The following is a 15,059-nucleotide window of genomic DNA, read 5'->3' on the forward strand; positions in this document are numbered from 1 at the left end:
ACGGGCCTGGAGAACGAACGTGACACTCCGCAGATGCCATGCCTCCCTCCTGAGCCTGCCCTCGACCCCGCCTTCCTTCACCAGGCCAGGCCTGCACTGGGTGGCGGCGGCGGCCGACCAGGACAAACATCACCACCACAGCGGCAGGGGGGCTGGGAGCGAGCAGGGGGCGGTGGCCCGGAGGAAGGACCAGGGCGGGGGCAGGGTACCGGGGAGGGCAGAGCCGGGGGAGCCGGAGGTGAGGCTGGGCCCGCAGGCCAGACCCATCAATAGCTTTGTGTACCTTCGCAGATCTGTGCAAGGACGTCCAAGTGATGAGTTTCTAGAAATGGGCTTCTTTGGGTCTCAAAGGGCGGAGCATTTAAAATGGGATTCGGAGGGGTATTGCCAGACTACCGTCCAAGCAGCCTACACAAGCCCACCCTCACCGCGGTGAGAACGCACGGCCCCAGTCAAATTCTATCAAACGTTCCCACCTCTGATAGTGACAGGTGAAGTGAGTATGATTTGCAGTTCTTTAATGATGTGTAGTCATTAGTATGTTTTTTATGTTAACCATTTATATTTCCCATGAATTGCCTTTCATAGCTTTTGTCCACTGCAGTGGGTTGAACAGTGACCCCCGAAGTTCATGTCCCCCCGGAACCTCAGAAAAGGGGTCTCTGCAGATATAACGAGTTAAAAGGCCACCCTGGATTAGGCTGGGCCCTGAACCTAGTGACACTGTCCATGTAAGAGGAGAAGACGTACAGCAGGAAGACTGCCAATGCAGGTAGAGGTCAGAACGGCGCAGGCACAAGCCTGGGAGCCCGAGGACCACAACCCCCAGGAGGTGGGGAGGCGAGGGAGGGGTCTTCTCTAGAGCCTGCAGAGGGGCACGGCCCCGAGGAAACCTTGGATCCAGACTTCTGCCTCTAGGGCTGTGAGGGAACACATTTCTGTTGTTTTAGGCCACCAACTTTATGGTACTTTGTTATGACAGCCAAAGGAAGGTAATACAGCCGTTTTCCAAAAAAAACCCCTGTTAATCTGTCGATATGTAAGAACTCTTTGCATATTAATGAAATGTGTCCTGCCTGTCAGAGCCAATGTGACTTTGATACGCACACAGAATGGATGTCGCGCGTGTGGGGGCCATAAAGCGTAACTGCACAGTGAACACCCACCAGGGACGAGGACGTAGCCAACGCCCATCACCTGCACGCTCTTCTGCCTCGCCCCGCTTTCTCCGACTAAAACCACAAGGCTGAATCTGCGCTTTTGCTTCCTTTGCTTAAAAAAAAGTTTCATTACACACGTACGTGTAACGGGTAAGGTACTGTTTCGTCTTGAGTGCTTTTGAATGTTGTTAACATGGAACTCCGCCTTTCGACTCTTCTGCGACCTGGCTCAGCATCACGCTTCTCGGGTGAACCCACGAGTCGCATAAGCGGACCTGTGGATCCCACTGTCACCACCGTCACACAACCTTCCCTGCTGTGCACACCGTCCACGGGGTCCGCTACAAGCGACGTGTCCGTTCTCCAACAGGTGGATGCTTGGGTTGTTCCCAGATCTCTGCTCCTCTCGTTATGCTTGACATACTCTCTGCAGTGCATGTGCGACAGTTTCTCTTAAACATCTAGGAGAGGGACTGCTAGTTGAGAACATGAGTTTTCAACCTAATAAAATATTGCCACGTGTTTTCCAAAGTGGCTGTACCTGTACGTTACAGTACACAGTTGACCCTTGAACCTGGGTATGAACTGCGTGAGCCGACTTACACGTAGGTTTTTTTCACCAGGTGTGTGTGCACTGTGGCACTACCCAACCCACAGTCGGCTGGCGCTGTGGGTGCGGGACCTCGGCTAGGAGGGCTGACCGTAAAGTTATACTCGTGTTCGAGACTGCTTGGAGAGTCTGTGCCCAACCCCTGTGTCAGCCAAGGGCCAACTGTATACACGTTCCCATAAAACGAGATCTTTACAATTCTTGACTTTTCACAAATTAACAGAACTGTTTAAAGAGAATGATATTCGATAATTTCTGGGCTAAATGGAAAAGAAGAGATTTTTTTCTGACACTTTAAATTCTGCTAACAGATTTTAAAAAAAACTTGAAAATAGCTGCCAATACCATGGTTTAAAGATAGAAAAGAAATGCTCACATGAACTACAATGGTCCAGAGCGTCAGTGCATTTTTTGATTTTTTTGATGGGGACCATTCTTAAAGTCTGTGTTGAATTTTTTTAAAAATTTATTTATTTTATTTATTTTTCGCTGCATTGGATCTTCATTGCTGCATGTGGGCTTTCTCTAGTTGTGGTGAGCAGGGACTACGCTTCATTGCGGTGCAAGGGCTTCTCATTGTGGTGGCTTCTCTTGTTGCGGAGCACAGGCTCTAGGTGCACGGGCTTCAGTAGTTGTGGCTCTCGGGCTCTAGAGCTCAGGCTCAGTAGTTGCGGCGCACGGGCTTAGCTGCTCCGTGGCACGTGGATCTTCCCAAACCAGGGCTTGAACCCGTGTCCCCTGCATTAGCAGGCGGATTCTTAACCACTGTGCCACCAGGGAAGCCCTCTGTGTTGAATTTTGCCACAGCATTGCCTCTGTCTTCTGCTCTGGCCCCTTGGCCTCGAGGCCTGTGGGATCCTAGCTCCCCGACCAGGGAGAGAACCGCACCTCCTGAACTGGAAGGCGAAGTCCCTGGAGTCTTGGCACTTTATCAACCTATATTTTACCAACACTTGATGTCTCTGTCACACCACAAAACGCAGGACATGGAGGAAAGTCAGGATGACCTGGGGCTCCAGGCCTAAGTTAAGTAACGGCTCTTTTTAAAAATAATCTTAAGGCCTGAGAGGATGAGACTGTGAGGGTTGAAAGAACAAGACTTGGGAGCCAGATCCCACCACTGCTGACAGGGTGGGGGCCCGGGGGGAGTCTTGGCTGCTTCCAGGTGTGTGAGCAAGGGTGGGTGGGTGTGGCCGCCTGCTAGCACCGAGGGCCCCAGGAACCGGCGGCCGGTGCACAAGCAGCAAGCCCACGCAGGGTGCCTCTCACAGTGATCACAGGTGGACAGAAAGTAACATCTGCCCCAAGACACGCTGCAGCGTCAACACTGATAAGACAGTTTAAAACGTTTTCATCGGGGTCCCTGGTGGCGCAGTGGTTGAGAGGCCGCCTGCCGATGCGGGGGACGCGGGTTCGTGCCCCGGCCCGGGAGGATCCCACGTGCCGCAGAGCGGCTGGGCCCGTGAGCCGTGGCCGCTGGGCCTGCGCGTCCGGAGCCTGTGCTCCGCCACGGGAGAGGCCACAACAGTGAGAGGCCCGCATACCACACACACACACAAAAGTTTTCATCACAAAAGCGTAGTAAGATTTAATGAATATTTATTTGCACAACTCAGGCCCCAAACTGGCAATTACCACTTTGTGCCTCTGCACCTGCTGTGTCTCTCTCTCCTGTTTGCAGTCAACGGATTGAAGACCCAGATCAGAGCAAATGCCACCTGCTCTCCAAAGCCCTCCTGGACCCTATCAGGCCATGTTAACTGTCTCTTCCCATACCACCATGTACATAATTGTATATCTGACTGTCTCCCCTACCAGACCATAAAACGAAGGGGAGAGACTGAAATCTACTCTCTTGTGTGTCCTGAGCAACTAGCTCAGGGTCTGGTGCCCAAGAGCAGTCAACAAACGCTTCATGACTCCATGTGCGATGCTGTTATTCCAAAACCAACCTCTTTAAGCCTCGGCTGGAGCCCAGAGCTGGTTACTCACAGGCTGTTTAACTGACATGCTTACAGTTCTTTCTCAGTTGAAAATTAATTCCTGGATTCTATCCTGCAAATAAAGGTAATTGATTTGGGGCAAGAAGCTAAGTGTAACTTTGATAGCACCATAGTAACATGGGTAAGGTTGGGAGTATTGCTCATTGGGTATACCGTCTCATTCACTTGAATTTAATTACTGAAGAAATTAGAAATACGACTGCTGTTTTTCAAAGGGGAGGGCACAGTTGTTAAAGGTTATTAATAACTGGAAATGACAAGAGAATCATACAGGAAACAGATTTCACGACGGAAGAGTCCCAGGCATAGGAAAGTTATACAAGGTAAGGTAAGATAAGAGATTGTAGAATACATCTCATTTCATACAGAAAAACAAAGAAAACTGTCCCTCAATTTTGGTAAGTACTCCCGAATATCTGCCAGGAATTCGACTGCGGCCCTCACACCTGGCTGCTCTTCCACGGTCCCCTCGCATCTGGTGACACACCAGTCGCCATCCTGCCTCGGCCAGCAGCCAATTCCCAGCCCCTCCAAGCCCAGCCTCTCAGCAGCACCTGTGCCACATACCCTGCAGCTCCACCTGCCTCTGGAACGTCACTCTCCTGACCCTTCCACGCCGGCCACGCCTTGGCTGGGTGACCTCCCCGTCTTAGTAAGCTGTAAGCATCACGTGCCCCAGGCCTCTGTCCTCCGACTCTGGCCCTTCTCTCTACTTGCTCCAGTCCTAGGGCTGCGAGTACCACCTATTTACACATACCTACGGCCCAGACCACTCTCTATCCCCCACAAAGCCTCCTCTCTTCCCCTGAGCCCCACTTTGGTAGGACACTCTGGTCGGTCCAGCTGCTCTAGTTACAAATGCTGGGCGTCCTCCAAGCTCATACTCCATACTCGAGCCATCGGCTAATCCCACTGGCTCTGCGTTAACCATGACCGCATCTGTCCCTCGCTCAAGGCTGCCCCCATCAACCTCGCACCGCGCCTCTGCTCTGTGCAAAGGGAAATCTACCTGCTGAGTTTGTTCCATCTCAGAGCCTGAGCCGCGCCGCTGCTTCCTCTGCCCCGGGGCTCTTCCTGCGCTGTCCTGATGCCCCAGAAGGGCCCACCCTGACCACCCCTCCTCTCCTGTTGCCAGTTTGTCTTCATAGGACTTATGATCTCTTCCCACTGGAAGATGAAGGTCACCACTGAACCTGCAGCTCCTAGAACAGTGCCCAGTACACAGCAGGTATGCAGAAAACACGTATTCAACAAAACAAATATTTGAGGGTGTCTACACCACTGACTCTTTTTAAAGTTTGTCCTCCATCCCAACACCTTTTTCTCTTTGATTTACATACAAGTGATCTGATTTTAACACGCGCACAATATAAAACCGTGCCAAAATAATGGAGGCATGAAAATATTTTAAATTCTCATCTCTCTCCAGGAGAGACCGCTGCACTTCAATACTGCAGGATAAATTACCCTGTTGAAGTGATGGTTATGTCATGGAGCTGTAAAATGATTAAGCAATCCAACAAGATTTTAGAGGCTATTCCCTGGCACAAGTGAAAAATTCTACCTTTTTTGAATAATCGGTCTTCGTTATTTTGGCACCCCAAATGGCAGTCAATCTAGGCAATGGAAAATTAATTGCATAAATCAAAATGGGAAAAACAAATGAAGCTTAACTCTGAAATAAAGTCAGATGAAATTTGCTATTTACTCCTATCTTTTCTCTTTATTTCTGTTAGAATAGTCATTTAACAAGCTATTCTGCGGACAAACGACATCTGGATGGAGTAGAAGGTGGGTGAAACAAGAAAACACCGCACCTGCAACGTGATCATCGGGACCTGGCTTTTGCAGTGGCTGCACGTGGCCTCACGGTATTTACAGGCCTTGTCCACATGGTCACGCAGGTCCTTCCTCAGTACTTTCTCTTTGCAGTCAGCACGGACACACAAAAGTTCCTCAAACTGGCAATCAGTTTTCAAATGCACCTGTAAGACAGACAATTCAAAGTTCTTAATCGGCAAAACTCCGATCTGAAATACCAAATTCTAGCCTCTATGCAATTAAATCCCACAAAAAACGTTTCCATCTGCTGCTAGATCAGCTTTTCACAAAGAAGAGTGACAAATGTATCAAGAGACACTGAATTTCATGTTCCATTTAATGATTACGCAAACTATATTGCTTTTGAAGAATTAAGTCAATTAACTCTTCTTCCTGGACAAATAAATGGTTATCTGCTAAGGACTTCGTTTTATTCCAATTCAAATATCTTTCCAGGATAAAATATGATACTAATCAAAAAAACATAAGACGTTATGTGGAATTTTATGGTTATAAAAAGGAGAAGGTTTAAATGGGCCTTCTACAGTCAAAATTCAATTCAGATTTTTCTACTCTAAATAGGGTGGGGTGTTCAAAAACCAATTGACAGTTCTGCCTATGATGTCATTAAAAATAACATTTCATACCCAAATGGCTCTGACTGCTTTCATAGTTGGTTGTGTCTGAAAGATTAATGCAAACATGATCTTAAGGGGCCACATCGTACTGAGCATGGACTCGTATTTCTGGATGTAAAGCCGACACGTCACATCCCTACTTACCAGCAGGTGCCCCAGTGCTAATTGCTCTACACAGCCTCTGCCTTCGTTCCTACAGTATATCTGAAGGGCCAGAATCTCTCTCTTGCAGCAATTATCCTTAAACACCTGAAATTGAAAGTTAGCTATTTTAGAGGATTAATATTTCTTAATCTCCACATGCTGCTACTTTAGACAAGGCAAAACCACTGTAAAAAAACCATGAGAACATCCCTTAAGTGGGCCTCAGAAAGCACTAAGAACCATTTTAATCTAAGTAGAATGGAGGAGCCACCCCCACTAAGAGACACAATGCAAATAATAAAACCTTAACTACCACCTTTTATTAGATAAACCAAAAGTAAGCAAGTTATACTGAACAACTGAAGATCACTTTGGAGCAGCACACATTTTGGATTAACTGACACACTCAAGACGAGGACACACCAGGACCAAGTTCACATCTAGATCCTGGAGATTTCCAGGCGCCAGCACTGCCGCGGTGGGACCTCCCATCAAGAGACCAGGGCAGAGCCCGCTACAACTTGATGCCTTTATAGATCCTTGCCAGAGAAAGAGAGAAACTACTGTAAAAGATAACATTTTGCAGATGGTTTGTAAAACATTTAGTTTGGTTCTTGCTCCTAAGGTTATGTCACTAATAACTCATTTTTCACCAAGAAGAAAGCATTAATCTGCTATGTAAGAAACTTTTAAAAATATATGTTGCAGGGCTTCCGTGGTGGTGCACTGGTTGAGAGTCCGCCTGCCGATGCAGGGGACACAGGTTCGTGCCCCGGTCCGGGAAGATCCCACATGCTGCGGAGCAGCTGGCTTGTGGGCCATGGCCGCTAAGCCTGCGTGTCCGGAGCCTGTGCTCCGCAACGGGAGAGGCCACAACAGTGAGAGGCCCGCGTATTGCCAAAAAAAAAAAATATATATATATATATATATATATATATATATATATATTGCAAAGACTGGGGTTAATCCAATAATGAAAATGTTTCCCTTTGAAAATGAAAACCTCCCTTTAATTTCATTTTTCCCTTGGAAAACAAATACTCTCACTCCTAACAACACAAGCTACACCATCCTCATCCTCAGGCATTTCTAAGAAACGCCCACACGCTGACTTGGTAACAGGGGGAACAGGGAGCTCAATATGCCTTTCTAGACTCCACAAGAAAAGAAATAGCATCAACAGCTGTTAAAAGTTAAAAATAAACTAATTGGGAGTCAAATCTAATCCTTTGTAAACATGACTTTTTAAAAAAAGGTCATAATTTTAGATATTAAAGTAAACAGAACAGGTATTTTTAACCAGTAATAAATAAGCTTCCTTTCTGTGCCATTAAGTTCCTTTTCTTTCTTTTTTTTTTTTTTTTTTTTCTCCTTTGGCTATGCCTCATGGCTTGTGGGATCTTAGTTCCCTGACCAGGGATCGAACCTGGGTTCACGGCAGTGAAAGCACCAAGTCTTAACCAATGGACTGCCAGGGAATTTCCTAAGTTTCTTAAATCATTTACCTTTAGGGAGAAAAAACATAGAATGAAAATATCAGAATAATAAAAGTACAGAATTTTAGAGCTGAAAAAGATCTAGTATCATTACTACAACTGTCTCATTTTACAGATGGGGAAGTGGAGGCCCTGGGGTGGCCACCACCCTCAGTGACCCGCCAACGGGTTGATCTCGGTCTCCTGGGGCCCAACCAGCCCCACATTTTCCCACGAGGATCCACGGCTTCAGTCAGTCTCATTTATGATTCTTCAACAAATCTAGTAATTCTTCTTCAGCTATCAATGCCATTGAAAAATAAGGCATAACTCCAAATAATGAAATGAGACACTAAAAAATTCATCTTAGCCCATTGTTTCAACCTCTTCTCCTGGTCACATTGGTTAGATACACGTTAACAAGTTAACAGGTTGCCATGTTAAGACGAGGTAGAACTGAGTGATTTGTTTTTCTTAAAAACAATCCCTTCCAAACTAAGTGAAGTGTTTAGTGGCAGGTAAATGCTAAGGAAGAACAGGTACATGGACGTTTGGCCAATTCTGTCTCTGAACCACCCAGAACAGGTGACATCGAATGCCCCGTCCTGGCAGCCCATGGGCACCTGTCACCAGCAACCCTCAAATCACCACACTCACCTGTGCTGCTTAATAACAAAGCCATGGGGAAACCCCAGAGTGAGAATTTTACTGTACAATTTAATGACCTACATTTAAAAAATTGTTAGGTTCATTAATCAAAATATCAGAACCACATATTTTTATTGATATTTTAAGTACTTCAAGAACGAGTCGTTTCAAACTAGAAGTGCGCCTGGCAGGGCGTGGCAGGGCGTGGATGACCAGAGGGATGGGTGAGAAGGGCCCAGGGCCCAGGGGGAAGCTGGTGGGCGCCCAGGGCCCCTGTGCGCTGATCTGTAGGGCCCTCGTGAGCTTTCGCTGGCATTCTCAACCACGCGGGGGAGGGAAGGGCTGAAATCTCACAGGTGCCTTAATGACTTCGAGATGCTTCCTGGGGGCAGGGAGAGAGCAAATCCAATGGAACCCCTCAGACTAGCGCTGCTTGAAGGTAGAGTGCAGGCCCCTGGGATAAGGACCCGAGATGACAGTGCACATCTCTGCACTTTACTTACTCCTCACCCACCTGGGGGTCTTGGGAGGTGAACCCATTACTGACACAGGTGAGGAGACAGGCTCGGGGGTCACGTGGCTGGGGACCTGCCCAGAGGATCTGCCCCATCTGTCCCGGTGCTTATGTGACACAGTCCGCTGCCTCGACCCTGCTCCATCAGCTGTCAACTCAGAGAAACTTGGAGCCAGGGCATTGGATGCAAATTACGTGGGAGGCACTAGCCAGCGCAAAACAGTGACAAAATAATTTATTAAAAACCAAGAATACCTTGTCTTTGCTGATGCCTTCTCGACACGCAGTGCATTTTGGGCTGGAGGAGCTGAGGGGAAACACACAGTAAATGTGTTAGAGTGAAAGCCACCTTCTCATCTGAACCCACTGGATACGGTGAACCATTCACTTTAGGGTCACGTCTGCCGTGTGAAGCTCAGAGCAACCACCAGAGCTTCAGGATGCCCCGGTGAATTTGGTTTAAATACGGTTTAAATAGGAGAAAAGGGCTAAAATTCTTCTTTTAATAGTAATTTTTCATAAGGAAGTTTTTAAGCAGAACAGCTTAGATCAGGCCCTCTTGGAAAGTCCCCTTCAATTCAAGGTGAAATTGTATTTCAGAAACCAAAAGCGGCTCTCTGTGAAGGCGCTCTTCAGCGTGAGTGTCCACAGCTGTCAGGAAAGCCTCCGAACGGTCTGCTTTGTAAGCACAGCCAATGCTTTATCCACAGGCTATTTCCTTCACAGTGTAGTGAAAGGATGACGCCATCCCGTGGACTTGAACAGTGTGGGAATTTAAAGCTGACCCTGTCTAAAGAAGCCACTGGTCTCCTACATTATTCTTGTCCCCAAACTCAGGATACCAGCCACTGCTCCCATGCTGCCCTTGTTTGGACTTGATTCTCACCCATCCCGGGCCTGGAAACCACCTCCTAGAGATTAAAAATAAAAACTAATTTTGAGCGCTCCAGCCTACTTACAGGGCCCCTGCCCTAGACAGCGTGAAGGCGCCAGGAGTCCAGGCCAGGGGGCGGCAGCAGAGGCTTCAGGAGCGGGGAGCGGGTGGGCACGAGTGCGCTGGGGCCCTGCGGAGGGGCAGGAGGGCCAGGGTCGGGGCAGGAGGAAATTAACGCGTTTTAAAATAAAAGCTCACTCATTCAGCCCGCGTTAATATGGAGCTCGTGCCAAACTGTTTTAATCACGGGGATCTTTTCACATCCTTAGAGCCCGGGGCTGAGTGGCATCTGGGCGGGACCCCGACACCTGCGGAGCACAGAGCACGAGGAGCTCAGGAGGCAAAGAAGGGCCGAAACCAGAAGAGCAACAGCCCCCGGCCCCTTCCGCGGGGCCGAAGTGCAGGGAAATCAGGGGCTCTGAGCCTACTCTGCCATCACTAAGCTCCAACCAAGGGCTATTTTACCCACAAGTTGACAAAGCTGAGTTCACCGCTGGGGATGAGTGGATGAGAGCACGGCGGCAAGTACCCACAGGAGGGTGCCGGGAGGGAGAGGCTGCGCTCAGTGGTGGGTCTGGAGGAGCAGCGGGGCAGCCTTCCTGGCCCTTGTCCACTGCTGGGGACCCAGGCTGAGCACAGTGCCCGGCACCCTGCCCAGGAAATACCTGTGGGATGAATGAAGATGCTCTCTCAGCCAACGTTAGCTCTGCTGTAAAACTCCAGCCTCTCTGACGCCCGTGATTCTAAATGGCATCAATGCCCAGCTGACAGGCCCGTGAGGGCTGCTGCGGGTTCCCTGACACTCACTGGATTCCACTCAGCTTCGGCCTGGCCCATCCCTCCCGTGGCCCTGTCCCCCAGTCCCAGTCCCCAGGCGCTCGCCCCAAAGGGCCCCACCGTTATTTGCAGACGGGATGTCTCCTCCCCATACCGTGAGCGCCTCCAGCAAAACTTGGCCACGCAGATGGAGACCCGGGCACCAGGGCCAAGACCTCACTGGAGAAGTTGGGGAGGGGCTCCCTGAGTCTGCGGGCCAGGCCCAGGTCCCCTGCATTGGGGCACCCACCTGAGCAGGGCGCCCATGCAGGTCTCGCAGAAGCGGTGTCCGCACTCGGTCTGCTTGGGGTTGCAGAGCACCAGGTGGCACTTCTCACACTTGTACTTGTCCTCCACGGCCTTCACGAAGCGCTCCTTGTAGCCCCCCTGCTCGGGGACCAGGACGGCAGGCCCGGCGCCGCGGTCGGGGTGCAGCTTCAGTGGGGGGTTGGCTGGCAGGGCGCCGGCTGCGTCCAGCTTTTTACTCGGCTCCATCCTGTGGGGGGTGGAGGGGGTTGTCCATCAGAGACACACACCGGGAAGCACAGGGTGCTGACGGGAGGCCCGGGAGAGCCAGCGCGTGCGCTCTCCTTCAGCGTCGAGGACACACGGGTGCCCTTCCAGCCTCCAGCACCTGACGGAGCAGGACACTGCCATCAGACACACCTCCCACCCAAGGACCTGCTACAAGGTACAAATTGCATTATCAAGGCTCTTTAACTTAAAATACAGCTGATACTCTGCTGTAACTTTAAATTCTACGCATCATTCTGATGGCATGGCTGGAGCCACAGCTGCTCTCAGCCAATTTCATTTCCTTGTGAGCCTCGCTGCGCTGCCAGGTGATACGACCCGACCCAGGGCAGTGTCACTGTGGAGCCCAAGGCCGGACCTGCTCCTCTCACCAGCGATGGCACCTCCCTTGGGGTCCTTCGCACTCTGCCTGCCCACGGGGCGGCACCCGCCCAGCCCCATGCACTGAGCCTGTGCCCTGCAGCCTTGGGAGGTGCGTCCTGGGTTTGTGGGGACCCTGTGCCCGGGGCGGGCCGGTGGAGGGGACGCCGGGCTGGGTCTCCGTGCCCTCTGCCTTCTGGGAGCGCACAGGTGGCTGGTCCCCATCTGTGAGTCCCCATCGCCAGGCAAAGCAGGAGGTGCCTGGAGACCTGCCACGAAGACCCCCCCAGGCCCAGCAGCCTCGGCAGCAGCACATCTGGTGACCCTGCAGAGAAGGTTCTTTCCCAGCTCACCAGGTCTCTCAAGACCACGCTGCACTCCCGCTCGATCCATCGATTTCTGCTGCTGACAGAAATAAGGGCCAAATTCTTTCTCCTCACGAGGCTGTGGGCATCGGCCCGCATGCCCACCCTGCCCTCCGCAGCCTGAGGCCCCTCACCGGGCAGGCCGGGCCACAGACTCGGGCTCTGCGGGAACCAGGGCGCAGAGCCCAGCTCTCTCCGCCTCACTGCTCAGGCCGCCTCTTCCTTCCTCTCCATGGGGCCGAGGGAATGAACATTTCATAGCTGGGACGTGTAGGAACCACACAGGCAGCAGTACATGTGACAGGTAAATGACCTGGTCTTTCAGCCACACTTGGGTTACTTTTAACAAATAGCACATTATCGTGCAAAGCATAGAAGCCTCCTATGAAATCTATTTGTGAAACCAAAACAAAGAAGATTTCAAAATGACCCCAAAAGGCCAGCGACCCTTTGCTCACCAACCTGTTGGTTAGAATCCTGTTCACCAAGATGCTAAGTAGGAAGGTGCCCATCAGGGAAAAGGGTCAACCAGGAGCCGACCTGCTGCCACTGGCCGTGCCCCTGCCCTTCTGCAGAGGCTGACCCCAGGCTCACTGCTCCCCGCCGGGAACGCCCCTCCCACCCCCTCAGGGAGGCCCACCCTAGTCAGCCCCCACACTCCACCCCTCGGCCCGTTCCCCTAAGACGGCTCGTTTATGGTCTATTCACGGCCTGTCTCCCTGTGGCAGGGCGCAAGCTCCCCAGAAACATGGTTTTGGATCTGTTCTGTTGACTGACAAACACCAGGCATCTAGAACTGCTCGTGTCTGATGGGTAGAAGGTTCTCATCTTATCTCAACTCAAAAATACACATTTGTTGAGTTAACAAATAGAGGGAAAGGTGAGGTCTGAGCCACTCATACCAAACTGTGTTTCTGTGAAACCAGAAAAAAGAAAAAGAAAAAAAACAGGATAAGAAAACTTCAGATCTCACATCTGATCTTACAGCTTCATACCTTGAAAACCCTTGCTTAGATTATAAGCTACTTGCAATTTTGGTTTAGTATTTTGTCCTATAGTGCGTAAAGAAGCCGCGTGTTCAATAAAGTTTTTAGTGAGAAATGTTTGATTCTTTGGAGGTGAATTCCTATTTCAAATATGAGAGACAATTAACTTAAGATCAAGTTAATGACAAATAATAAATGTTCCTTTACCTATAACGTGTCATACTCCGTATAGACAAATGAAGACTATAGTTTTAGATCCTTGGTTTTTATAGGCTGCTTAAGATAAGCGAATGGATGCAAGTATCCCAAGAACATAAGGAAGACGTCACAGCAGCCTGTCCTGAAAGGCAGAGAGCGCAGCCTGCGGCCAGCAGGTGTGCCAGGACTCACCTGGAATGTGAGGTGCTGGCGTGGGTATCTCTGCAGCGGGCCCCAGGGGCCTCTCACAGCCCTGCTCAGTGCCCCGCGTCCTGGCCCACGCATGGCCCACTCCTGAGCTAAGCTGCTGACTGGAGAACGAGCCTTTGGGGGAAGGAGGGAAAGAGGCCCTACGGTGCTTAGACACGAACAAGAAAAATACCTGACCTCCTTTACCTAATATTCACAAGTAAGGAAGGAGAAAACTATCTAAACGTGAAATGTCCAGAATAGGCAAATCCATAGAGACACAAAGTAGATTCATGGCTGCCAGGGCCTGGGGGGAGTCGGTGCATCTACTAATGGGAACAGGGCTTCTTGGGGTGATCAAAGTGTTCCGGAATTGGATACTGGGGACGATGGCACATTCTGTGAATATACTAGAAACCAATGAACTGGACACTTTAAAGGGGTGAATTTCATGGTATGTGAATTATATTTCAATTTAAAATCTAACCAAGAAAATTACAAAGTAACTGTTTAAGGTGGTTGCTTCCATTTGGGTTTGGTTAATTCGTGACATTTATACATAGTGTCATACACTTTAAAATGTAAGACTAAAACCAAAAGTGGATACGCCTGATGCTGTGGGCAGTGCCTGACACAGGAGGGGACCTTAAGATTTCTTTGTAACAACAGTACCTGCTCACAGAGAAAACAATAACAACTAGACACGGGGGTACCGCGTAGAGTAAGTACCAGATTCCCCGACTGCAACCCCCCAGAGGCAGACGCTCCGCTGGGTGTTCAGTGCAACTACGCAGATGTCCAAAAACAGCAAATGCACACAGAGGAAAACGTGTCTCTACACAAGCTGTGCTGTACATGCAAACTAACCTACAGCTTTTCTTTCGTCACCTATAATGTATCCTGGGCACTTTTCCGCATCAGCATGTAAAGATGCACTTCATTATTGTGAAGGGCCGCACAGCACTCCACTGCATGGTTTACCAGTTCTACTCGTGGCGAGCTAGGCTGGTATTGGCTTATATTATAAACAAACTGCAGTGAGCACTCCTGAATGCATCTTTGTATATTTAGGAAAGCACACAGCAACACAACTGCTGGGTCAAAGATGATGTGCATTTTAAAATACATAATCACTGCTCGGGGCTTCCCTGGTGGCTCAGTGGTTAAGAATCCGCCTGCCAATGCAGCGGACACAGGTTTGAGTCCTGGTCCGGGAAGATCCCACACGCCACAGAGCAACGAATTCCGTGCGCCACAACTACTGAGCCTGTGCTCTAGAGCCCGCGAACCACAACTACTGAGCCTGCATGCTGCAACTACTGAAGCCCGCGTGCCTAGAGCCTGTGCTCCACAACAAGAGAAGCCACCGCAATGAGAAGCCCGTTCGCCGCAACTAGAGAAAGCCTGCGCACAGCAACAAAGACCCAACGCAGCCAAAAATAAATTTTTAAAAAACGTATACATATATAATCACTAGCAAACATCTTTCTAAAAAGGTTGTCCATTGTGTACTTCCTCCAATGGTTAGTAAACTAATAAACATTATTTTAGAGGACAGTAGCTCATTTCACTCAAGCACTGATGCTCCGACTTTGTTTTGGCCACAGCCGGGTTTTCTGGAGGGCACTGCTGCCCTTGTTGGTGAGCACATCTCAGGTTCTCTG

The 15,059-nt window shown here is 49.8% G+C and overlaps 1 protein-coding gene across 11 annotated transcripts in view; it reads right to left on the reverse strand.

Annotated features, from left to right (window-relative positions):
* The window catches only part of TRAF3 (TNF receptor associated factor 3), a 117,951-nt gene that overhangs the window by 22,597 nt on the left and 80,295 nt on the right, over positions 1 to 15,059 (reverse strand). For all 11 annotated transcript variants that reach the window (XR_010839376.1, XR_010839375.1, XR_010839374.1 and 8 more), the window contains 4 exons: positions 11,014 to 11,259; positions 9,269 to 9,320; positions 6,377 to 6,481; positions 5,591 to 5,758 (listed from right to left, as the gene is read on the reverse strand). Coding sequence is in view for 6 of the 11 variants with exons in the window: in XM_059058250.2 (XP_058914233.1) it covers positions 5,591 to 5,758; positions 6,377 to 6,481; positions 9,269 to 9,320; positions 11,014 to 11,259 (571 nt within the window). In the remaining 5 variants the exon portion in view is untranslated. The remainder of the gene's footprint in view (positions 1 to 5,590; positions 5,759 to 6,376; positions 6,482 to 9,268; positions 9,321 to 11,013; positions 11,260 to 15,059) is intronic.

The sequence above is a fragment of the Kogia breviceps genome, chromosome 3 (assembly GCF_026419965.1).
Source record: "Kogia breviceps isolate mKogBre1 chromosome 3, mKogBre1 haplotype 1, whole genome shotgun sequence".
In the NCBI taxonomy this organism is placed as follows: domain Eukaryota; kingdom Metazoa; phylum Chordata; class Mammalia; order Artiodactyla; family Physeteridae; genus Kogia; species Kogia breviceps.